We start from the raw sequence: 23,341 nt of genomic DNA on the forward strand, positions 1-23,341 counted from the left end.
ATTCTTTTAACCTCAAGGCTCGTCATCTTTCTCTTCTACGTGGTGATGAAACATTTCTTAGTATCTGCTCTGTGCCAGGTACTATGCTAAGTATTTCCACGTGTTCCCTCATTGGCTCTGTAGGTCCCACATGGAGATGTCACTCTGTGCGTCTCTTTGGAATATCCACCGGATAAACTCCCATAGACTCTTGGAAAAGGTTATTCTTCATGGGGCTATGGTTCTCTTTGATACTTGGCTTTGGAAGGCACATGCCAGGCACAGTGAGTGGGGCAGGAGATACCTGTCCAGACAGCCATTAGCTCCTCAGCATGGACCATCACTGGAGGAACAGATGATGTGTTGTGTGTCTTGAATAGATGACGCCACCAGCTGTTAGACAGCTGTGCCAGTGTGCACATGCTGGCAGTCCGCAGGTCTCCGGCCCATACACTTTTCCTATAGGGTTGCATGGGGTTTTAAAAACGAACTTCTTGCAAATATTGAATTCAGAAATTTTCACATACAAACACATAAGACTTTTGAGGAAATGGACAATTGGGTAACCCTGGACTCATGTTCTCCCAGGCAACACCCCACCAGCACTGCGTACCTGCTCCTTCCTTTAGATGAGTGAGAACTCTCACAGTCCTCACCCGGCTCCTTTCACTTCCTCCTCTTACTCCATCGAGTAGTTGGACTAAGCTGTAGACCCCGTGCATAACTTATATTAATAAAACAGCACCTGGGAGAATTGTCTCCGTGCTTTTAGCTAATGATGTTTTTCTTTCCTGATCCCCAGTCTGTGATTGCAATGGGAAGTCCCGGCAATGTGTCTTTGATCCAGAACTTCACAGGCAGACAGGGCATGGATTCCGCTGCCTCAACTGCAATGACAACACCGGTGGCATTCACTGCGAGCGGTGCAAGGAAGGATTCTACAGGCAGAGAGAAAGAGACCGCTGTTTACCCTGCAACTGTAACTCCAAAGGTAGCTGGGCGAAAGGGACAAAGAGGGAGATGGAGAAGGGGAGGAAGGCAATGAGGGAGGGAGGGAGAGCGGGTTGGAGGGAGAGGCCAACAGGCCAAGAGAGAGGTGTTCAACTTCTAGAACAACTGGGAATCTAACCAGACACTGTTGTTGGTTTTGTTGTTGTTGTCATTTCAATCTGAAAAGAAATATGTTTTTCTGAAGTCTGAATTGTAGGAACCAGCTAATGTCTTTAGGGCGCATTGATTTGAATTCGAGAACCAAGAGGCCCACGATTACTTGTCCTGGCAGATGACAGTCTTTGACCCCTGGACAAAGAAAGCTCACACTCTTCCAGTGATAGCTCCTCATATCTGCAACCATCCCTTTGCCCAGCCTCTAAAAAACTAAAGGATTAGAAAGGTCTGTTTCTGGTGCTATGCTAGGTGCTAGGGATATAAAATGGTACCCATAGAAAAGACGGACAAATAAATAGTCTTTCAAAGGGTTGTTAAAAAGAAAAAATAGAGTTAACAAGTAGGAAGCACCTGACAGGGCGGCTGGTTCATAGGTGGGCTCTTTATTGTTATTTTGCTGAACATATCACCTGGAGCTACCAGTATATTCACAGAACTGTCGGGAGTTTTGTGCACAGATGCACAGGATTCATTGTGGGCAGACAGTAAGGCAAGCTAGTAAAAATAAAGAGAGAGAGACAGGTAGTTCTGCTAAATAAGTTGAGTTTTTCTTTTTCATTGACCTTCTTGTCTATTCTCTTGGCGGTGTCTGGTTCACTTCTTTGTTAGAAAGTGTTTAGTAGGATAATAAGACAAATATGAAGCCACCTGAAGGCTATGGCCTAATATGTGACAGTGACTCAGTGTAGCTGCGTGGGACCCATTCATAGCAGCAGCTCAACGCATCTGAAAATAGTAGATTGTGGTCCAGCTATGAGTTGCTGATAGAGTGTATTGGGGAGCCTCATAGGAAACTGGGGTGACCCTGTCGTGACACAGACCCATATCCCAGCAACCACTTCGCAGTCACCAGAGTTGCCCTCTTGATGTGGTTTGAGTCAGGTTTGCTCAGCTTGGTGGTGGAGAATCAGCATCCAGAATCTTTTGGATTTAGCAATTCTCCCTATGAATCAAGGGATTTCATTAAGAAAACCTAAAAAAAAGTGATTCCATTTGAATGGGCATTTAACCTCTCTGAAGAGCCCACTTCCCCTTAGGTTATGCAGCTTCATTGTGAGTCACTAGAGTTGGGTCATCCCAGCAAAAAGATTGGTGAGAGTGTAATTAGAAATGTAATTGGCTCAGCTGGAAAGCCTGGCCTGAGGACAAGGTTATAGTCCCAAAGTCTCTGCTGCTGCTGCTCTCAGAGAGATGGTGACGAAGGACTGGAAATCCATTGCCCAGCCAGCCAGCAACAATGAGCCTGACTCTTTCTTTTGGGGAACAGCTATCCCAGACTAAGGGTGATCAGCCTGGTAGAAGGTGGAGCCCAGCAGTGACTTACATTTTGTACAATAGCTAGCATGCATTATTCACTTTCTCTGTACCAGGCACTTTTCTAGGTGCTTTCATGCAATAATTAATCTAATCCCCACAAATCACCTTATGAAGAGGATGCTATTATTATTTCCATTTTACAAATGAAGTAGCAGAGGCTTAGAGAGAGAGGAGATGAAACTCATAGAAGGTTGTAGAGCTATGTGGGTTCCAGCCCCAGGTGTGCTGACATCAAAGGTCGTAATGTAGAGTATAGTGGTGGGTTTTGGAGTCGGGCAGCCTGGGTTCAAATCCTGGCACTGCCACTACTGTGTGTCCCTCTGGGCGTGCCCCTTAAGCTCTCGCTGCCCCCAGTGTCCTCATCTGTAACAGGGTGATCATGCTGTTTACATCACAGGATTGTGTGAGGATAAAATGATGTTTGTTGAGCACATGCTAGACAACTCAATACAGTAATGTCATTGTTTTTCTTTTTAGGTCAGAGGTCAGGGTCCCAACCAATTACATGCCAGCCTAGAAAGAAGCCTTAATAAAGCAATTTGTAAATATTTTATTAACATCCTGAAATCAACAGTAAATTTTTCAAATATTTTTAACAGTGGGGAAGCTGAGACCTAGAAGAAGTTATTCATGGCCTAACATTTCCCAGCAAGTGATTACAAGAGCTAAAGTTGTAACCCAGGTGTTCTGATCAGGAACTATTCTCTTTTATTCCCTCTGTGTGAAAAAAAAATATATCAAAATGTCAACAGCAGATAATTAGAGGTCCAGTAAAAAAAATCATGCATATTATTTCCTAAGATCTGGGTAATGCTTTCTATTTTTCCAGAACACTTTCTCATACTATGTGTTCTTTGTGGTGTATTAACACGCTCCACCCAGCGTTAAAAACATGAAGAAACTGAAGGGCCCGAGCTGCACAGATGACTAAACCAGAGTCACAAGATTAATTCCCAAAGTGATTTCTCAGCCTCTTAATCAAAGGATATTTTTCACTTTCAAATAAGACCTTCACAAGAGACCTTGTTGTCTATTCAATTTCAAATGTAGGAGACTACATCTTCCCAAATAATGCTCTCATCCCCTGTGTGGCAAAGGAAGCCAACAGCATGAATAATCCCTCGGCTGGTCACAGATTTGGACTTCACATCAGTTTCTCATAATCAGAGCAACTAGACTTATTTTTATGTGATGACTTTGTGGGCTCAGCAGTCAGACTATTGTCTTTAATTCTTATAACCACGAGTATAAGCCCAGATACCCTTTTTGTAAATATTTTGAAATTCACTGTGTGTGTGTATGTGTTTATTCCTCCCATGACACCTAAATTCTTGAAATCTGGGTGGACATCAATGATATTAGACTTGTTCTCTTAATTTTACCATTTTTTTTACATACCTATGAACCTGACAGTGGGTTACTCAGTCTCTAACATTTGAGTTATTATTTAAAACATGTCTTAAATAATAATTACTTAATTATTATTACATAGAATTATCCCATAATAGTCATGTTATTTTTAAATGCAAGTGTATACTTACAGCCATTGGGTTCTCAAGAGGAATTATACCCTCTTGGTTTAAATTTTAAATTTTAAACCGAGAGGGTATAATTGATAATTGATAACTGATAATCCTTTTAGAATACCTTCCTGAGTCCTCAGATGCATGTAGACTATATGCTCATAAGTTCTGAAAGTGCTTATTGGGACACAGACTTGCAACAGGAAACTTTTCGCATCTGTGCTTGAAACCCAGTTGTTCATGGCCCCTGAGAGTAGCTCTTGATGTAGGAACTGGGACGGGTGCTTTTATGTCAATGAGACACTTTGGAAAGCCAGTGCTATCACTTTGGACGTTTTGCAACATGAAATAAAGTCATCCTGTTCATGGTAGGAGCCTGTGTACTTGGTAAGGCTTGAAGAAGGCCTAGAGATAATGTATAAACTACAATTCTTGCTCACCCACTATGCATCAGATACTGAATTAGGCACTTTACGTATTTCAGTTCAAAGTCTTAGGACAGCTCTCCAAGGTGCAAGTTGTTTCCCCTCTTCAAAGAAGTGATGAATGAGCAGTTTGCCCAAGGACACAAGCACATAAGTGGCAGAGCTGGTATTTGAAGTGAGATCTGTTGGACTTCAAAGCCTGGGCTCTTTTCATGACCCCCCAGCGTCTAGAGCTGTGTTCTATAGATAATGTCCTAAGGAACACTGCGTTCCTCCAGATAATAATAGGTGTTGCCTGTAAGAATGTCAAATAATGTTTGGAAACACTGGCATTAAAAAGTTAAGCTTTATGCCTACTGAATGTATTATGTTGTAAATCTCTGCAAGATTTAGTCTGAACTATTTCCCAAACTCTTAGGAACGCAGAGTGCCTATTTTTATGAGGTGACTGTTAATAACCCTCAGAAAGGTATTTTATAGAGTACCATTTGGGGGTTATTTGGGCCAAACCCAAAAGCAAAGTACAGTCTTCTTCATCCTATAACATTAATTCATTTCTGAAAAACTGTGGAAGGAGTTTTCCGAAGTCAGAAGCATAAGTTCTATTCATTTAAATGGGAAAAATTATGTTTCTCAGTCCCAGATCAGCACCCATTTGTGTTAAAAACAAAAACAAAAACAAAACTCAATTATATTAAAGAGATATTTCTTCTGTTGAATGTTCCTTATTAAAGTATAATTTTATTTGTTTGTTTTTAGCTCTGTTTACTGTTGGTAGAAGAGTGAGCATGGCTATCTCTAACTGTCAAGCCCAACGACCTCTCTTCATTCTCGTCTTGTAAAACGTTCTCTGCCTTAGATCCTGAAAACTATCCCACCCTCCTCCTCCTTTAACTCTCCTTCAAAACTCTCCTTCCTGGCCTTCCTCTGCCCTGAGACTTTCCCCCTCTCTGGTCACCTCTTTCCTTAATCCATGGGGCTCCATTTCTAAGCCGGGCACTTACTCAGCCCTTTCTATCTGCTCCCAGAGTGAGCTCATGCTTCCTTGTTTGGCTGTGAACTTCATCTCCAGTCTCTTTCGTGAGTTCCAGAATTACATTCCCACCTGATAGGCCACTAGAAACTCAAGTTTCCTATGTCTGAACTAAACTCCCGATCTCCTCTGGATGATTCAACCCCAGATCCTGCTCTTCCTTTCCTTTCTCTTTGGTAAATAGCATCCCATTCCATCTCGTTGTGCCCTCCAAGACCTTGGTGCCACCCATGTGATCCCTGTCCCTCACAACCCCCCATTACCCATGTCCCCAAAGTCCCTAAATTCTGTTCCTTCTACATCCACAGTGGCTTTCCCAGGTTTCCCTCCTCTTCTCCTCCCCAGACCCCTCTCCTCCAGGCCATCACGTCTTGGAGGATTCCTTTCATGGGAGCCTGCTGGTCTTTCCCTTCCCAAGCCACCCTGCAGATTGCTCTAGAGTTGTCTTTCTAAACCGCAGGTCTGATAGTTCCCTGTTACCCCCAAATGGACCTTTTATCCTTCTGTTGGCTTTCAATTCACTGGTAGCTAGCATGAGCTAATATATATAAAGTGCCTAACTTGGTGTCTTGCATGTCGTGGGTGCTCAAAAATGCACTTTAGACTATTATGACTGAGGTCCCCCAAATCTTCCAAAGTTGACATAGAGTCTTTCATAGACTCTAACTTTAAATGTGGCTAATTTATTTCATGTTCCATATGTGGCATAAAAGCCTTTATATGGGTACGGAGCCAATGCCTTTATTGATTTGAATTGTAACTACTAGTGAATTAAACGTTCATAGAAAGATAACAGATTTTATTTTTCTAAAGGAGCAACTGGTTAGTGTTCCGTTGGCTGGCTAGAGAATGGATACCCTAATTATCACAGTGGAGCTACACAGATGATTTTACAGTTCTACCAGCCACAGAAACATTTTAAAGTAGGTGAGGTGTACCGCTAGCCAGTTCCCACCTCATTGTCTGGCTCCCTCCTACGTGCTTTCACAACAGCCCTGTCTCTTTCTTGGCATACGTGCATCGCTTCAACGAATTTCTGGGCCCCTTATCTGTGTTAGGCACTGTGCTGGGTGCTGGAGACGCAGCCGAGAAGATGAGCTAACTCATCATAAGTAAGCAGGGCTACGGACCGGTGTAGGGGTGGGATGGATATTTTAGATATGAGGGTCAGAGAAGATTTCTCTAGAGAAGGAATATTTAATCATGACCTGAGTGCTGAGAATGGGCCAACTTAGGGAAGTTCTGGGGCAACAGCATTCCAGGCTGAGGGAGCAGCAAGTGCAAATGCCCCGAGGAGGGAAGCAGTTTAGCACCTTCTAGGAACAGTGTGAAGAGCTGGGCGCTGGAACTTAGGGAAGGCGGGTAGGAGCTGAGGAAAGAGAGGTTTAGTCTTGCAGGCCACGGTACAGAGTTTGCATTTTATCCTGCTGATAGTGGGAAGCCACCGGAGAACTTAGACAAATAATATCATCTGAATTCTAGAAAGAGCACTCTGGCTTCTGTATAGAGGCTGGAGTGTAGGGAGGCCAGGATGAGAGGCGGGGTCCAGGTGACTTGGGTGGCAGAAGGCGAGGTGATGGGTTCCGGAGGTAATGGAGTGGCACGTCTTGTTATCCTGAGCACCCCTTGTCTTTCATCACCGCTTCATCTGAGAGGACTCATTTACAAGGAAGAGCATGTCTATAAAAAGTTAATCACAGGGCAAGGACTCTCGTGTACTAAACTGGGTAAGAGGCATACGTCCTCCATTCCTCTCAAGGAGTGATGCTCCAAGACAAGAATTTCTGCCTCTCCAGGTTGGTAGAGATATTTTTGGTCAAGAGGCCTTTTTGTCCTCTTAAAAAAAAAAATCACACCATTCAAACACTAACCTTCAAAGACGGCTTTGGCCTGCCAGAAATAGGGGAGAATGTGGCTCACTTCCTCATGCCCACTTGCTCCAGGAGGCCATGCCCATTCACAAATGTCCTCCTTCTGGAGATCTTGAGGATCTGACAAACTTCTTTTAAAAAGCAGTGGCTTACACACTACTTCGTGTTGAAAGGAGGCAGATAGATGTACTAAAACACTTTCAGGAGTAATTTCCACTCATTTCCCGGGAGAAGACATCCTTTGCTGTTAAAACTCTCCCTGGGGGGCAGATGCAAACTCAGATGATGTGGGAATTGCTAGAGGGAGCAGGTGGTGGTTATTTCATAGTATTTATTGTCCCCCAGAGTGCTCTCTACCAGCATATAAATTACCTATTTCCTCCTCTTCTTTCCTTTCCCCTACCTTGTCGGTTACAGGGTCTCTTAGCGCTCGCTGTGACAACTCCGGACGGTGCAGCTGTAAGCCAGGTGTGACAGGAGACAGGTGTGACCGATGTCTGCCAGGCTTCCACACACTCACTGATGCCGGGTGCACCCAAGACCAAAGGCTAATGTAAGTACCCTGCCCACCAGTGCTGCCTCTGCCATGAATAATGACAATTATATTAACCCTTGTGACCACTTACAGTCCCTGAGCACCTACTGTGTGCCAAGCACTGCTTTGAGAACTTCATGTGGGTGATCTCAGCCCTCACAATAACCTTAAGAAGCTGGGATTTCCATTATACTCATGGTAAAGATAAGAAATTGATTCCACGAGAGGTTAAATAAATTGCCCCATGTTCCAGGGGAAGGTGGATGTAATAGTCAAGCCCAGAGTCTTGGCTCAGGAACCCATGTTCTGCACCCTGATAGTTGCCCCCTTTAGATGAACAACGATGGACATAAGAATCTTCAAATTCCTACCTGGGACCTGTTCCAACCCAAATGAGCTTGAAGTAGAGAACTTTTGTGCATAACTTTAATCTCCATTAGTTTGAAGCAGCTTCTGTCCCTCCTCACATTCTTTGCTGGGAGAAGGTGGAGCATGCATTATAAATCACATATCCAGTCCGCAGAGATGCAGAGCGGGCAGGGCGCTGGGGTGGCTTAGAGGAGGGGGAGCTTGGCAGGGAAGCCATTAGTTCGAAGGCTGCCTGCGGAGGGTTTGGGTCCCCTTGCCCATAGGAGAAGATCCCTCCAGCCATGCTTGGTCTGCCCCAGTCATCACTCTCTCATGTTCTCTTACCCTCTGGGCCTTTGCATAGATTATTCTCTTCCAGCCTCCCTGTCCCCTTTTCGATGATCTTCAGAGACCCTTCCTGGCCCAATCTCCTTTACGTAACCCTCCTAAAATACAAGTAGATCATATCACTTCCTGGTTGCAGTCCTCTGTTAGCTCCCTTTCCCACTCAGAATATCCAGACTTCTCATCAAGGCCAGTAGGGCCGTGCGAGTTCCTGCTCCAACCTCAGTCATAGGCTCCCCGACTTCTCACCACTCTCCCCCAGGCTCCCTGCACTCTAGCGCACTAGCCTTCCTTCCCTCCCCCGAGGGAGCCAAGTGTATGTGACCTGGGCCTTGGCCTAGAGCACTGCCCTTCCCCACCCCCCACCCCAGCCACACAGAGCTTCCTGGGGCTCCATCCCCACCACATCCATCGCCTCATAGAGGCCTTCCCTGTCCAGTCCCCACTCCTCCGTGTTCTGACTCTGTTATTCTACTTCAAATCTCTCATTTTCTATATGTGCTTGTCTGTGTGTCTCTCTCGCTAGAATCTGAGCCCCATTATGACTCTGTCTTGTTCACCGCTGCAGCCCTGTAGGAGGCGGCACATACAGGGTGTTCCGGCTCGGCTACAGCTCCACCTGCTTTACTGTCCCTGAGACTCCCAGACAACAGCGGCATTTCCCATGTCTTAGTATCCCCAGTGCTTAGCAGCCAGTAGATGTTGTACAATGTCCATCTAAGGGTCTAGAGCAGTGGTTCTCAACCTTCTGGCCCTTTAAATACAGTTCCTCATGTTGTGACCCAACCATAAAATTATTTTCGTTGCTACTTCATAACTGTAATGTTGCTGCTGTTATGAATCGTAATGTAAATATCTGATATGCAGGATGGTCTTAGGCGACCCCCGTGAAAGGGTCGTTTGACCGCCAAAGGGGTCGCGACCCACAGGTTGAGAACCGCTGGTCTAGATACATAGTATGGAGGGGCTAAGACAGGGAGGAGACCATGGGTATTAAAGGTGAAGATTGGCAAAGAAATCTTCAGGAAGCCTGACAGGACTTGGCAGCTGGTTGGATGAGGAATGTAAGGGAGAGGAAGGAGTCAAGTTCAAGTCTGGGCAGGATGTGGATGGGATCATAGGGCAGTCAGAGGAGGAGCAGATCAGCAGAGTACAGATGACACTTGGGTTTGGATCCATGAGATAACTACATAATTGTGTTCCAAACCGAGTGACAGAGACCCGTGCTTTGACTGTCAGGGACCAGTCACTAGTCAAAGCCCTGGTCTGCACAAGGAGATTGTGCCAACATTAAATAATGAAGAACTTTATTGAGAAAGTCTTGCCAAAAAAAAAAAATCAGCCAAACTCAGCAATTCCACTCAAGAGATATGAAAACATATATCTTCACTGAAACTAGTACACACATGTTCAATGGATAAACAAGATATAGAATTCCCACGTGATAGGATTTTATTCAGCCCTCGATAAACATCGTACTGATACATGGCATGACATGGATGGACCTTGAAAACATACTAAGTGAAAGAAGCCAGACACAAAAGGCCACATATTGTGTGATTCCATTCATAGGAAATGTGCAGAAGAGACAGGAAGCTGACCAGTGGCTGCCTCGGGCTGGGTAGGAAATGGAGGGGGATTGCTAACGGGCACAGGGCTTCTTTTCAGAGTGAGGAAAATATTCTAAAATTGTGGTGATGGATGTTCAACTCTGAGAAGTTACTAAAAACTATTGAATTGTACACATTAAATGGGTGAATTGCATATCATGTGAATTATAGCTCAATAAAATTGTTACCCAAAGAAAGAACTAAATGAATTAAAATAGCAAATAGATAGAATTAGTCATAATAAAAGCAGATATCATTGAATTAAACAATAGAGAAACAACTTTTTTTTAATATCAACTGAACCAAACAGTCAACCAAACTAGACAGCTTAGTGATGAGTGTGGCTTACATTCTGGCACAAAGGTCCTCCTCTCTTTAGGGGTCGGTAGCAAACAGGTCATGGACCGGCTGCCACCCAGACCACACTGGAGTAGCCCTGGCATAGATAAATGAGTCTGTACAGGGTCGGCAGGGCATGAGCATGGACAGGGATAGCCAAGAGAGGCCTCACTGAAGAGAAACGATTCGCTCAAGTCGGTGGCATTGGCTGATGAGCACTTGATCTTTATGTGTAAAGTTGGAAATACATCCCTAACTTTTGCTTTCTTCTTTCCCAGAGACCCCAAGTGTGACTGTGACCCAGCTGGCGTCTCGGGGCCCTGCGACTCAGGCCGCTGTGTCTGCAAGCCGGCTGTCACCGGGGAGCGCTGTGATAGGTTTGTGAACTCGGGCCTATGGACACAGCAGGGGGAGGCCCTTGGCCACTAGCATAAATCATCCTCTAGTGCAGTTATGGGAAAGAGACACTTAACAGCTGTTGATGACCTTCTTCCTGTCCTCTGTCCTCAAAAACGAAGCTTAACAAAGAAATACAGCCCTAACCGGTTTGGCTCTGTGGATAGAGCGTCAGCCTACGGACTCAAGGGTCCCAGGTTCGATTCTGGCCAAGGGCATGTACCTTGGTTGCGAGTACATCCCCAGTAGGGAGTGTGCAGGAGGCAGCTGAATCGATGTTTCTCTCTCATCGATGTTTCTAACTCTCTATCCCTCTCCTTTCCTCTCTGTAAAAAATCAATAAAATATATTTAAAAGAAAAAAAAAAGAAATACAACTGAGCCCCCAAATCTCACTGCACTCCATGCGTTAGCTGTGGCTCCTCCTCTTCATTTGCACCACAGTAGAGGCACAGGGCCCCAGTGAGTGCCCTTGCCAACTGGCTCAGAATCCCAGGTGCTCAGCTACCAGGTGGTGTGCAGTGACGAGGTCACATGACTCATCTTGCTCCCAGGAAAGGCCTGACCTAATTAAACACGTTGGGAAAATTCTTGTAAGAGGGAATATCGCAGTGTATGGCCGTATTTAACCATCGTGTGCAGAAAAGGAGCCGCCCAGAGATGGCACGGTGGCTGCATGCACACACATGAACGGGGGAGATGTGAGAGCACGCAGGCCCCATGCCAGGCTTGGGCAGGTGGCCCCAAGAGAAGAGACCCACCCTGAGCTGCTGCGGTAGGACATTCCTGTGTAGACACTGCCCAGACCTAAAGCTCCGTCCTCCTCTCCCCACCCCCTCCACTCAGTCTGAGATTGTGGCGAGCAGAGGGCTGTGGCGAGGCCCCAGGGGTAAAGGCTTCCTTCTCATTTCCTCCCAAGTAAGAGAGCAGTTCTTTGGCATCCTGCCAATCACTCCTACCTGGGCAGAGGCAATGCCAGGCACATTCCAATCTCTGATTTCAAGGGGGTTCTTTGCTGCTGAGGTGGGGAGAAGGAATCGCAGCTTCAGAGTTAAAAAAGGAGACACTTTTTGAAAATGTTTTTAATTTCAAAATATAACACAGAAATAGAGAGCCACATAAAACCAATGTTGTCAGCACCACCAACTGTAGGAAATAGACCTCGGCTGAAAATGTGGCATCCCAAAGACACCCTCCCTCCTCCCTCCTCCCTCCTCCCTCCTCCCTCCTCCCTCCTCCCTCCTCCCTCCTCCCTCCTCCCTCCTCCCTCCTCCCTCCTCCCTCCTCCCTCCTCCCTTCTTCCTGAAAGTGGCCACTATTCTGACTTCTAGGGTGATCGCTTCCTTACTTTTCTTCATGATTTGTTATGCAAGTGCATCCCTATAAACACTATTAGTTAGTGTTGCCTGATTCATTCACTTTCCTCCCTTTGTCATGCCCTCTCTACCCTTTCTGGACCTCCCTTTCCCTCCCTTCTTGCTTCTTTCCTTCCTTGTTTTTAAATTTCTTTTAATCTACAGGTTTCCTCCATAGAAACCATATGATTTTTTTTAAACCCTTGCCCTATGGAGAAAAAGCCATGCTTATGTACTTACAGCTGTTCTCTGAAGCATCACAGCCAACTTGCTTTTCTGAGATTTTGCACAATGAACATACGCCCGACCTATGGTCCAGTGAGTGAGACCACATGGATTAGAAACAAACGTGCTTGAGTTTGCATCTTGCCTCGGCCACTTACCAGCTGAATGAACAGGCTTCTTAACCTCTCTTGGTCTCTTCATCTAAGAAAGTTGGAAATAACAGTTGCTATCTCATAGGGTTGTGGTGAGGATTAAATGAGAGAGGACACATCCGGTGCCTCGCATTTCATTTGAAGTGTTAAATAAATGATACTTGAAACTATCGTTATTTCATGTCCTCCCCAGCTTCCCCTGCCCTTTTCTCTGTGACCCCAACATCCGGGACTTGTGTGGCAGCTGTGGTCCTCAGAGAAGCCCCTGGACAGCTCGAGCGGGGAGAGAGGTGGAACTCTAGCCCACACTTTGCTTCTGTAGAGAGTCTCTAGCCACCCTTTGTCGTAGCCTCACCTGCCCCTTTCCTCGCTGGGCCAGAGCCCGGGGACAAGGGCAGGGATGCTAGCTAACACCTAGTGCTCTGGTTAGGGGAGGGGGGTCAGTGGGGCTAAGTGGGTGCTGGGACTGGAGCATTTGCTTTCCTTTCCTGCGCCCTCCCTCACCCTGTTGTCCCCATTAAGCCCTTACTCCAGGATGAGTCCAGCTCTGCATCGCCCTGCCCTACCCCGCCCCATGTTGCCCACATGACCTGCACTCAGTTCCTCACCAAGAATGGGGAAATCACTAAGTTTCCAAACCACCCATTCACACATGATTCTGCTCTACTAGAGGGAGAGAAAGTGAATGCGCCCCATGCTCTGTCACTAGGTGGGGAAGTGGGGTGGGGTGGGGGGAGGGCCTATGATTGTCCCCAGGTGGTCTGGGAGTGGGGATGGCATGTATAATTTGTATTTAGCCCCTCTGGGAATGAACAGGCCCGGATGGGAGAGAAAGTAGGAAAGAACAATCACTATATTCTCTACATGGACTAAGAAATAACCCATAGCCCTGGCCGGTTTGGCTCAGTGGATAGAGTGTCGGCCTGTGGACTCAAGGGTCCCAGGTTTGATTCTGGTCAAGGGCATGTACCTTGATTGCGGGCACATCCCCAGTGGGGGGTATGCAGGAGGCAGCTGATCGATGTTTCTCTCTCATCGATGTTTCTGACTCTCTATCCCTCTCCCATTCTCTCTGTAAAAAGTCAATAAAATATATTTTTTTTAAAAAGAGAGAAAGAACCTATAATATTATCCTGACTTCCCAAACGCCCCTGCAGGTGTCGACCAGGGTACTATCACCTGGATGGAGGAAACCCGGAGGGCTGTACCCAGTGTTTTTGCTACGGGCATTCAGCCAGCTGCCACAGCTCTGGGGACTACAGCGTCCACAAAATCACCTCTGCCTTCCATCAGGGTAAGGTCCTCTGTTCTAGAATTTCTGTTCTTAACATTGTCCAGGGCGCTGTGCTGACAGATAACCACATGGCCATCCACAGGACGGGAGTCTGGAGTCACCTTTAGCAACTCTCTTCTAGCTTCTAATGTGCATTATTATTACAGGCCAATCAGGCAGGCTCTGGTATCTTGAAAAAGTTATAACTGAACAAGTTACTCATACCAGCGTATGAATAACTTAAAAGAATCGCTGAGAAGAGACCAGGGTTTCATTTCCCTGCATTTCCCATCCCCATCTGTTTCAAAACCACAAAGAATCATTCAGCGGATTGAGTGCGGGGGGAGGGGCTCTTATGAGCTCCTTCCTGGAATTCACACTCACTAATTATACTCCTTTCACATACATTAAATGAGTTAATTTATGTGAAATTAGTTCCCAAGCTACAAAGCACCATAAAAATGTGGCGGATCCAGATGATTCCAACTCCGAATTTCCCTTTGAACATCCTGGACCCTCTTTCCTCACTCAGGCCAGACACTGTTTATGTCAATAAAATAATATTCCAAATTACAGGCAGACGAAAACGTGCTCTCTTCCCACAAGAGACACAAAGACTAGACGTCAGTGCAGCTGTGGGCAGAGCAGATGAGGTTGAGACCCAAGCAGAGAGGAGCCTGGGGAGTTTTGAGGACTGGACACGAGGGTGGAAATATTAAGAAAACCCCACTTGCTACTCACCGCTAGGACTTTTTGGCAAGCACATCTTGCCTTGTTTATCTCAGGCGATGGTGTGTCCGAATGCAGAGTGGTTTTATTTGTCTTCCAGATGTTGACGGCTGGAAGGCTGTCCAAAGAAATGGGTCTCCTGCAAAGCTCCATTGGTCACCCCGCCACCGGGACGTGTTTAGCTCGGCACGACGATCGGACCCTGTCTATTTCGTAGCGCCTGGTATGTACGGCGTTTGTCCTATAGAAGCCACCCTATAAGGCTAGGAAGTGAGGACAGAGGAGCCGAGTTGGAGGAGAGAAACCATGTCCCTTCGTGTTCAGGGCAGCAGTATCCGCAGCCGACGGTTGGGGCTTCGGTCCAATTTGACAGAGTCATGGCACAACAGGGCAGAATGGGTGTCCAGGCGGTCAGACCCTGGGTGAGGGTCTTACTTTAATCAAAGGGGAAGTTTCTAGGTTTCCCACCAAGACAAGATATAAAAGATAGAGGGACTGCAGTCAAATCCGTGGGCCTGTTGAGAAGCAGATGGAAAAGCAAAAAACAAGGCATTTCTCAAAGCTTTTGCCGAAACCGGTTTGGCTCAGTGGATAGAGCGTCGGCCTGCGGACTGAAAGGTCCCAGGTTCGATTCCGGTCAAGGGCATGTACCTGGGTTGTGGGCACATCCCCAGTAGATGTGCAGGAGGCAGCTGATCGATGTTTCTCTCTCATCGATGTTTCTAACTTTCTATCTCTCTCCCTTCCTCTCTGTGAAAAAATCAATAAAAAAATATATTAAAAAAAAAAAAGCTTTAAGTACTTGTAGATTTAAAAATAGTCAGTGGTATAGGAAAACTGGATGGCAAAGCTCTGGTGAGAATGCTAATCCTAGTCACATATCCTTAGCTGATAGGTGATTCCCGGAGGAGTTGTCCTCTTTAACCTTCCAAAGTTCAGTGCTCTCAGCTGTTAAATGGGAATTGAAATGCCTGCCTCCAAGTATTATTGCCATCAAATGTAATGGTGTCTGTGAAAGCATTCTGTAAACTCTACAGCAGAGGTGGGGAGCATCCGGCCCGCGGGCCATGTAAGGCCCGTGAAATCATTTGGCCTGGCCCTGTTAAGGCATTAGGGGTGAGTTAATTAAACGTTTGACCAAATACAGCAGGCTAATTTTTAAGTTGATAATTCTGTGGCAGAACACGATATAAATATCCAAATGGCCTGTGGCAGAACAAAGGTTCCCCACCCCTGCTCTAAAGCATTAGGTAACAAATGGCACTATTGCCGGTGTACCTGGGATGTTAACATACTGGTCTGTCACAGGGCCTTGCCATGAATCACCTAATACAGCGGTCACCAACCTTTCGGACCGCATGGACCACCGGTTGGTGACTGCTGATCTAATAGATGGACTGTGTGATAATGAGGCCCTTTTAGCATTTCCGTAACGAATCCGTCTTTGTAGCTGACAGCAGTGTGACCGTGTCCAGTGCCGTGAGCTGGCTCTTCCGAAGGGTGGTTTGGGGCAGGGTGGTGGGTGGATAATACAAGCTCCAACAGAAATGGCCAACATTAGTGCAGACTTGCTCCCTAATTTGCTTCTCCAGCTTCACACTGATCTCGATCTCCTCAAATTCCATTTCACAGCCAAATTTCTCGGGAATCAGCAGGTGAGCTATGGGCAAAGCCTGTCTTTTGACTACCGTGTGGACAGGGGCGGCAGACACCCATCTGCCCACGACGTGATCCTGGAAGGTGCTGGTCTCCGGATCACAGCTCCCTTGATGCCACTTGGCAAGACACTGCCTTGTGGGATCACCAAGACTTACACATTCAGGTAAGAAGAGAGACTACCAGTGGGTCCAGTAGAACAAGCTGTAATTGCAGTCAAGTTCCTTCCTTCATTCACTCAATCATCATTTGTTCATTCAACAAGCTTTTCTGAGCACCTTTTATGTACCAGCCATGGTGTTATGTGCTGAGACAGGACATGACTCCCGCCCTCAAGCCTCTCACAGGCTCATGGGAGAGGAAAATAAACAAATGGTTACAGTGAAGCTTATAAGATAGATAAGGTGGACACGGGTTTTGAACACACACAGGCAAAACCAACTCACACTGGAATGATCAAGGAAAGAGCCTCAAGAAGATGTGACAGTGAAGAGCAGCTCTCTAAGGAAAGAAAAGGGGAAAATTAACAAGGCAGAGAAAAATATGCTTGAGGGAGGTTGTGATTTAGGGAACTCCAAGTAGTTACGCACGAGTGGAGCGTGGAGTGGGGGAGAGGAACACACTGAGAAGTGAGGTCAGAGAAAGAGGTGGGAGAAGTGAGCTCACGGACAGCCCTGTGTCTATCTAAGGGAGTTGCTCATTCTCCTGCGGAATGGGAGTTTTGAATGGTGGGTACAGAGAGGTTGGGGAAAGGGGCTGTGCCTTGTAAGTGCTCAGTATTGATTAGAAGCTTGGAAATCAAGACGAAGAAATATGGTCTTTGTCCTCCAAGAGTTCATGGTCTAGTACAGTGATGGCGAACCTATGACACTCATTTTTTGGGTTGATTTTTCTTTGTTAAATGGCATTTAAACATATAAAATAAATATCAAAAATATAAGTCTTTATTTTACTATGGTTGCAAAGATCAAAAAATTTCTATATGTGACACGGCACCAGAGTTAAGTTAGGATTTTTCAAAATGCTGACACGCAGAGCTCAAAAGGTTCACCATCACTGGTCTAGCATAATATATTAACATGTCAACAAGCAAACATAGTACAGTACAAAAATTGCTTCAGCGGTGTACATGCTCATGGGGACTTGGGAGGAGAGGAAAGAGGGCCCAGTTCTGCCTGGAGGAGTCACAGAAAGCTTCGCGGAGGAGGCAGCATGTGGGCTGAGGACAGAAAGAAGGGCAGGACTTTCCCAGGGACAAAACCAACACAACTGTGCATGTCGATGTAGGTGAGGGTGTGGCAGGGCATCATACAGGGGGAATTGGCGAGAGCTATTTGTGGCTGCTACACCGCATGTATAAGGGAGGTGGACAGAGAAGGTTGAAAAGACTGGGCAAGGACCCACAGGGTGGTCCTTGTATGTCATGCCAAGGTGCTGAGGTCTTGTCCATGCCTGTAAGATAATGAAAGCTTACTGAGACACTGGAGGTCAAGAAGTGGTATGATCAGGTGTGAAGGCTGGTGCAAATACCATGTGGAGGATACTTCAGGTGGGGTCCTTAACTGGACCATCCGAACACATGCACAGTGTTCAAGCGGCAGTTGCTGGAGGCCTAACCCAGGGCAGCGGTAAGGGAAATGGAGTTAGAAGGCCCACTGCACACACAGTGTGTACTTAAATAATGGAGTGCAGCTTATGCCAGTGGTACATACACGGCCCTCCCACCTGGAATACCCAGTCCCACCTTCTCAGCCTGGGGCACTTTGCTCTCTGAGATTCAGCTTACAGGGTTTTCCTTCGTGTGAGCCTTCCGGAATCCCAGGTGGAGTGACAGTCACCTCGTGGCTTCCCATGGCAGCCTGTGCATGCATGTGCTATAGCACTCGCTGCACTGTGTCATAATTATTCACCTACGGCTCCCCTGGCCGGTGCTGACACCTCACCCCAGTGTCTCTGTGGCTTCCATCCTGACACAGCTGCTGGCCCCAACCAGGTGCACAGTGCACTTTGCTTAACCAGTCAGTGAATGAAACAAAAGGGTCAGGGTTGTTCCTGGGAGCCCAAGTCCAGGAAACAAACAAATAAAACATAAAAAAGAATAGTGCCGAGACCGGTTTGGCTCAGTGGATAGAGCATCGGCCTGCGGACTGCGAGGTCCCGGGTTCGATTCCGGTCAGGGGCATGTACCTGGGTTGTGAGCACATCCCCAGTAGGAGATGTGCGGGAGGCAGCTTATCGATGTTTCTCCCTAGTCGATGTTTCTGGCTCTCTGTCTCTCTCCCTTCCTCTCTGTAAAAAAATCAATAAAATATATGTATATATAAAAAGAATAGTTCAGGGGCTGGCGATATGATGGGTTGAGGCACTATGATGCCTAATTAGGACGCATGAGATGTAGAAGGTGAAAACTAACTTTCTGAAATGTGCTCAGATAAATTATTTAAACAACAACAACAAAAAATGAATGGTAGCTCTTGGGGATCTGAGTTGGGGATCAGAACTTCTTGAACCCAGAGATGCTTCTAATATTGGGTTTTGCGTGACCAAGAATAGAAAGTGGTCTCTGAGGACTTGGGCCGGCACTGGATGCCAGGAACCCTGGAGCTTGCTTCCTGCACTGGATTCCCCCCCGTCCCGTCCTGGGGGGCCTGCTTCCCACGGAGTGAGAAAGCCCCGTGTTGTGCCGACAAGGGCGTGGCTGCTGGTCCTTTGCCTCTTCTCTAAGCAGGGCTGTGAAGGGCTTGGCTGTCCCTGGGCATAATTAGTAGCAGGTGTACAAATGACAAGGCTTGAAAAGAGTTGGATCTGTCAGCCTGTGGTTTTAAACCCTGCAGATTAAATGAACATCCAAGCAGTAACTGGAGCCCCCAGCTGAGTTACTTTGAGTACCGGAGGCTACTGCGGAACCTCACAGCCCTCTGGATCCGAGCTACCTACGGCGACTACAGTAAGTGATGGGGAGAAACGGAGTTCCCTCCCCTCCGGCTTTCCTTCCATTTGCTTCAGCGCGCTAACGTTCAGCCACCCAAGCAAGTAGATAAACTGCCCCGTGGTTTCAGCGTAGGGTCTCTGCGTTGAATTTTTCGATTCTAGAAAAAGTCGTTAAAAGGGAATGTTTCTCTCAAAACATTGAAGAGTGAATGATGCTTCCTTGCTTAAAAGAGTCTCTGGACTTAGATGGAAGCTGGTGATTGGAAGACAGTCACATTGAGTCTTTACTGTGTGCCAGGCACATGATACCATATGCGTTGTCTCATCTAATTTTCACAGCAAACATGGGCAGTAGATCGCACTGTTACTTCCACAGTTGAGGAGACACATTCATGCAAAGGTTAGGTGACTCACACAGCCTGTGAGGGGGGAGCCAGAATTTAAACTCTGACTCTTCTGACCCCAGAGCCTGTGTGCTCCGTCATGACGGACGGCTATGCCTCCACGCATGGCGGAGTGAGTGAACACCACCTATGACAGTGAGTTAGGAAAGATCAAACCCCAAGAGAGGCCCACCTGTCTATCTTTATTCAGACCTTGCTGCCTGCTCTGTCTAACCCAGGGGTAGGCAAACTTTTTGACTCGAGGGCCACAATGGGTTCTTAAACTGGACCGGAGGGCCGGAACAAAAGCGTGGATGGAGTGTTTGTGTGAACTAATATAAATTCAAAGTAAACATCATTACATAAAAGGGTACGGTCTTTTTTTTTTTTTTTTTCAATAGTTTTATTCATTTCAAACGGGCCGGATGCGGCCCGCGGGCCGTAGTTTGCCCACGGCTGGTCTAACCTGTTCTCTCCACTGCAGGCACTGGCTACCTGGACAACGTGACCCTGATTTCGGCCCGCCCCGTCTCCGGAGCCCCCGCACCCTGGGTTGAACAATGTGTCTGTCCTGTTGGGTACAAAGGGCAGTTCTGCCAGGATTGTGCTTCTGGCTACAAGAGAGATTCACCCAGACTGGGACCTTTTGGCACCTGTATTCCATGTAACTGCCAAGGGGGCGGGGCCTGTGACCCGGACACAGGTGAGTGAAATGAACACCTGGACCAGGGGGCTGGGTGCAGCCAGGCGACTGGGGTCTCCCGCGGATGAGCTAGAACTGTGTGAGAAAGCCTGCGCCTGAACTCATTTCAGAGATGGGAAAGGATTAAGGAAAGCCGGCTGGAGTCAGGGAAGATGGACACGGTGCTCTGTGACACCCAATCCTTTTCATTGTGGAAATGCCACCAGGTTGTGGGAAAGGTGCTAGGTTACAGGAAATGGCTGTCCTGGTTCAGCGCTGGGGGTGGGCGGGGAGTTGGTGTCGAGTTGCAAGAATTATATGGGGAGATCAAAGGCAGTGCCAAGGCCTGGATGAATGTTGGGAAGGACACATGGTGTCAGGCAGGGGGAGGGGGCCGGGGCACAGTGTGAAGCTAAGGAGAGGAGAGGAAGTGCATGTCAACTCCGCATGGGAGAGAGGGTGAGATGCAGGTACTCGGCCATGTTTAGAGTTGGTACAGGGCAAAGGTGAACGCCAGTGCTTCAGAAAGCTTCAGAAAGGAAGGCATTGGATTACTAAGCCCTGACCCCCGACATCACCCGAATTGCAGGAAGTGTAGAGTTTTACCCTGCTCATGTCTACATCTCCATTCTTCCTCTGCCTCCCAGGGGACTGCTACTCAGGGGATGAAAATCCTGACATCGGGTGTGCCGACTGCCCCCTTGGCTTCTACAATGATCCACACGACCCCCGAAGCTGCAAGCCGTGCCCCTGTCGCAACGGGTTCAGCTGCTCCGTGATGCCCGAGACAGAGGAGGTCGTGTGCAATAACTGCCCCCTCGGGGTCACCGGTAAGGCCCGCGCCACCTGTTCTGATGCCGTGAATTCGAGGACCGAGCTTCTATTCCAAGGAATTTCTAGGGAATTATAATTACTAAATGGGCTCATTCTAAAGATACGACGATTTCGATGCCCGAGAGGTGAAGTGGGTTGAGGAAGGGCTGGGTGTACAGGGAGGGAACATCTGAGCTGTCTGAGGAGGTTTGTAATTAGGAGATGAAGTGTTCAGACAAAAGACATGCTTTGGCTCAGTTTTTGAAAGTGAACCAAGGTAAAGAAGGAAAAAGGAGTGACTTTGGAAATGTCACGTCTGCCGTCGGTCAGTCTGAAAGGAGAGTTCATTTGTCAGCGGCAGCCTTGAGAGTATTGCTCCAAGCCCGCCTCGCCCCACCATCCTGTTCCCTGGAGAGCAAGAGCCAACCCCTCACCAGGGCCTGCTCCTGAGGCTGTTGTTCTGGGGGTGGGTGGGGGGCCGGAGGGGGGCCGGGGGGCGGGCGGGCGGGGAAGCTTCTCTAAACGCCAGGAGTACTTCCTGCCTCTGAGTCTGGTCTCGCTGCCGATGGATGACCCCCTGGGCTTGTCCATTGTTCCTTCCAGGTGCCCGCTGCGAGCTCTGCGCCGAGGGCTACTTCGGGGACCCCTTTGGGGAGCGTAGCCCAATGAGGCCTTGTCAGCCCTGTCAGTGTAACAACAACGTGGACCCCAGCGCCTCCGGGAACTGTGACCGCCTGACGGGCAGGTGTCTCAAGTGCATCCACAACACAGCCGGCGCCCACTGCGACCAGTGCAAAGCAGGCTACTTCGGGGACCCCTTGGCTCCCAACCCAGCGGACAAGTGTCGAGGTAGGACTGCGTCCCCAAGCAGGTGTGTGTGTGTGTGTACCCGCAAGCTTGCTGGTATGTACACATGTAAGAATGTGCTACTCGGCAAGGCCAGCAGCAGGTCGTACTGCCATGCTACTTCGGGTTCTCAGACCAGCTGGCCCATGAACAGCCCAGACCCGTCGCCTGTCGGGCCTTGGACCAGTTCCCCTGTAGCGGGGCTGGAGCACAGAGCTGGCGGGCGTCGAATGGGTAAAGTGGGGAGGAGAAGTGAACAAGGTCAGGTTTACATTCCTAAGTGGAAGAGGAGATAACGTGGGGCCCCAGGCTCTGCCCAGTCCCAAGGCTGGTGGGCAGGGAAGTGGCTGCCGCACCTGTTACCGGACAGGAATAAATGACTGGCCCCTGAGCCTGAACCCGCTGAGGCGGGGCGGGGAGTGGGCGGTGAAGTAGTTTGAGACCCTCTCGGGAAGTCGGTGTCATTGATGTGTAGAAAGGCAGCGGTCAAAACGTCTCCTAAAGAGACGCGGCTTCCAAGCAGCAGCTGTCTGAGGTGTCCTAATGCTGCTCAGATCAGAGCGTGGATGTGCCGCCCGGGCCTCTTGGCTCAGCCCTCCTGTCCCGCCTCTGCACAGGTGACATTCCAGAGGCAAGTTTAATCCCAGGAGCTGGCCTCACCACAGACTCACCCCTTGGTCGCAAGGGTCTCAGACCAGGCCTGGTGCCCAGAACTTAGGAGCTTGCTTGTCACAAGGCCCAGAGTGGCTCTGGAGGCCCAGATTGGAAAACACCTGATTCTCCAGGCGTCTGCAGGAGCCCAGAGCCTCCCACTGACACCAGAGTGTCCACCCCGGAAATGCCCGAGGACCTCCATGCAACCCGGGCTTGCAACCCGGGGGTGCTACCCAGGGACACGAATCCCACCTGCCCTGACCCCAACCTGTTGGTTTGCTGTGATGTGCTAGAAAGTACCCCATGGTGGGAAAAGCCTACATGGCATTGGCACTACCGACCGAGTTCAAGTCCAGCTTTTTAACATACCTACTGTAGTATTCTGATTCTACCAATTAATTTCTTTGAGCTTCAGTTTCCTCATATGGATGAATAATATTTAACTCAAAGTGGTTGCAAAGATAAGATAGCATAGAGAAAGTATACTGTAAACTAGATAATTCTAGTTATAAGAGGCTATTAATAGGCATTTCACTGGCTTTAGACCATACATTTCTTCACTCAGCTATCTTTTGTGAAGCACTTACCAGGTCCCTCCAGCATCCGGCACCTGGAGCTTGATACTAAGGTTGTAATGATGAGTAAGTCAGTCCCAGCTCCCAAAGAGCTCATATACTAATAAGGAAGATACAAATATGTAAGCAAATAATGACAGTACAGTAAGATATATGATTATTACTACACTAGAGGCCCGA

General features: G+C 47.8%; 1 protein-coding gene across 1 annotated transcript in view; it reads left to right on the top strand.

Moving 5' to 3' along the window:
* LAMC2 (laminin subunit gamma 2) overlaps positions 1 to 23,341 on the top strand; it is a gene marked incomplete at its 5' end in the record, with an annotated part of 58,443 nt that overhangs the window by 18,117 nt on the left and 16,985 nt on the right. The window contains 10 exons of the mRNA XM_081112749.1: positions 782 to 970; positions 7,733 to 7,868; positions 10,771 to 10,869; positions 13,777 to 13,913; positions 14,722 to 14,844; positions 16,254 to 16,443; positions 19,112 to 19,224; positions 20,076 to 20,294; positions 20,921 to 21,103; positions 21,690 to 21,935. Of these exons, the coding sequence (XP_080968875.1) occupies positions 782 to 970; positions 7,733 to 7,868; positions 10,771 to 10,869; positions 13,777 to 13,913; positions 14,722 to 14,844; positions 16,254 to 16,443; positions 19,112 to 19,224; positions 20,076 to 20,294; positions 20,921 to 21,103; positions 21,690 to 21,935 (1,635 nt within the window). The remainder of the gene's footprint in view (positions 1 to 781; positions 971 to 7,732; positions 7,869 to 10,770; positions 10,870 to 13,776; positions 13,914 to 14,721; positions 14,845 to 16,253; positions 16,444 to 19,111; positions 19,225 to 20,075; positions 20,295 to 20,920; positions 21,104 to 21,689; positions 21,936 to 23,341) is intronic.

This window comes from Myotis nattereri, assembly GCF_964212035.1.
Source record: "Myotis nattereri genome assembly, chromosome: 18".
In the NCBI taxonomy this organism is placed as follows: Eukaryota; Metazoa; Chordata; class Mammalia; order Chiroptera; family Vespertilionidae; genus Myotis; species Myotis nattereri.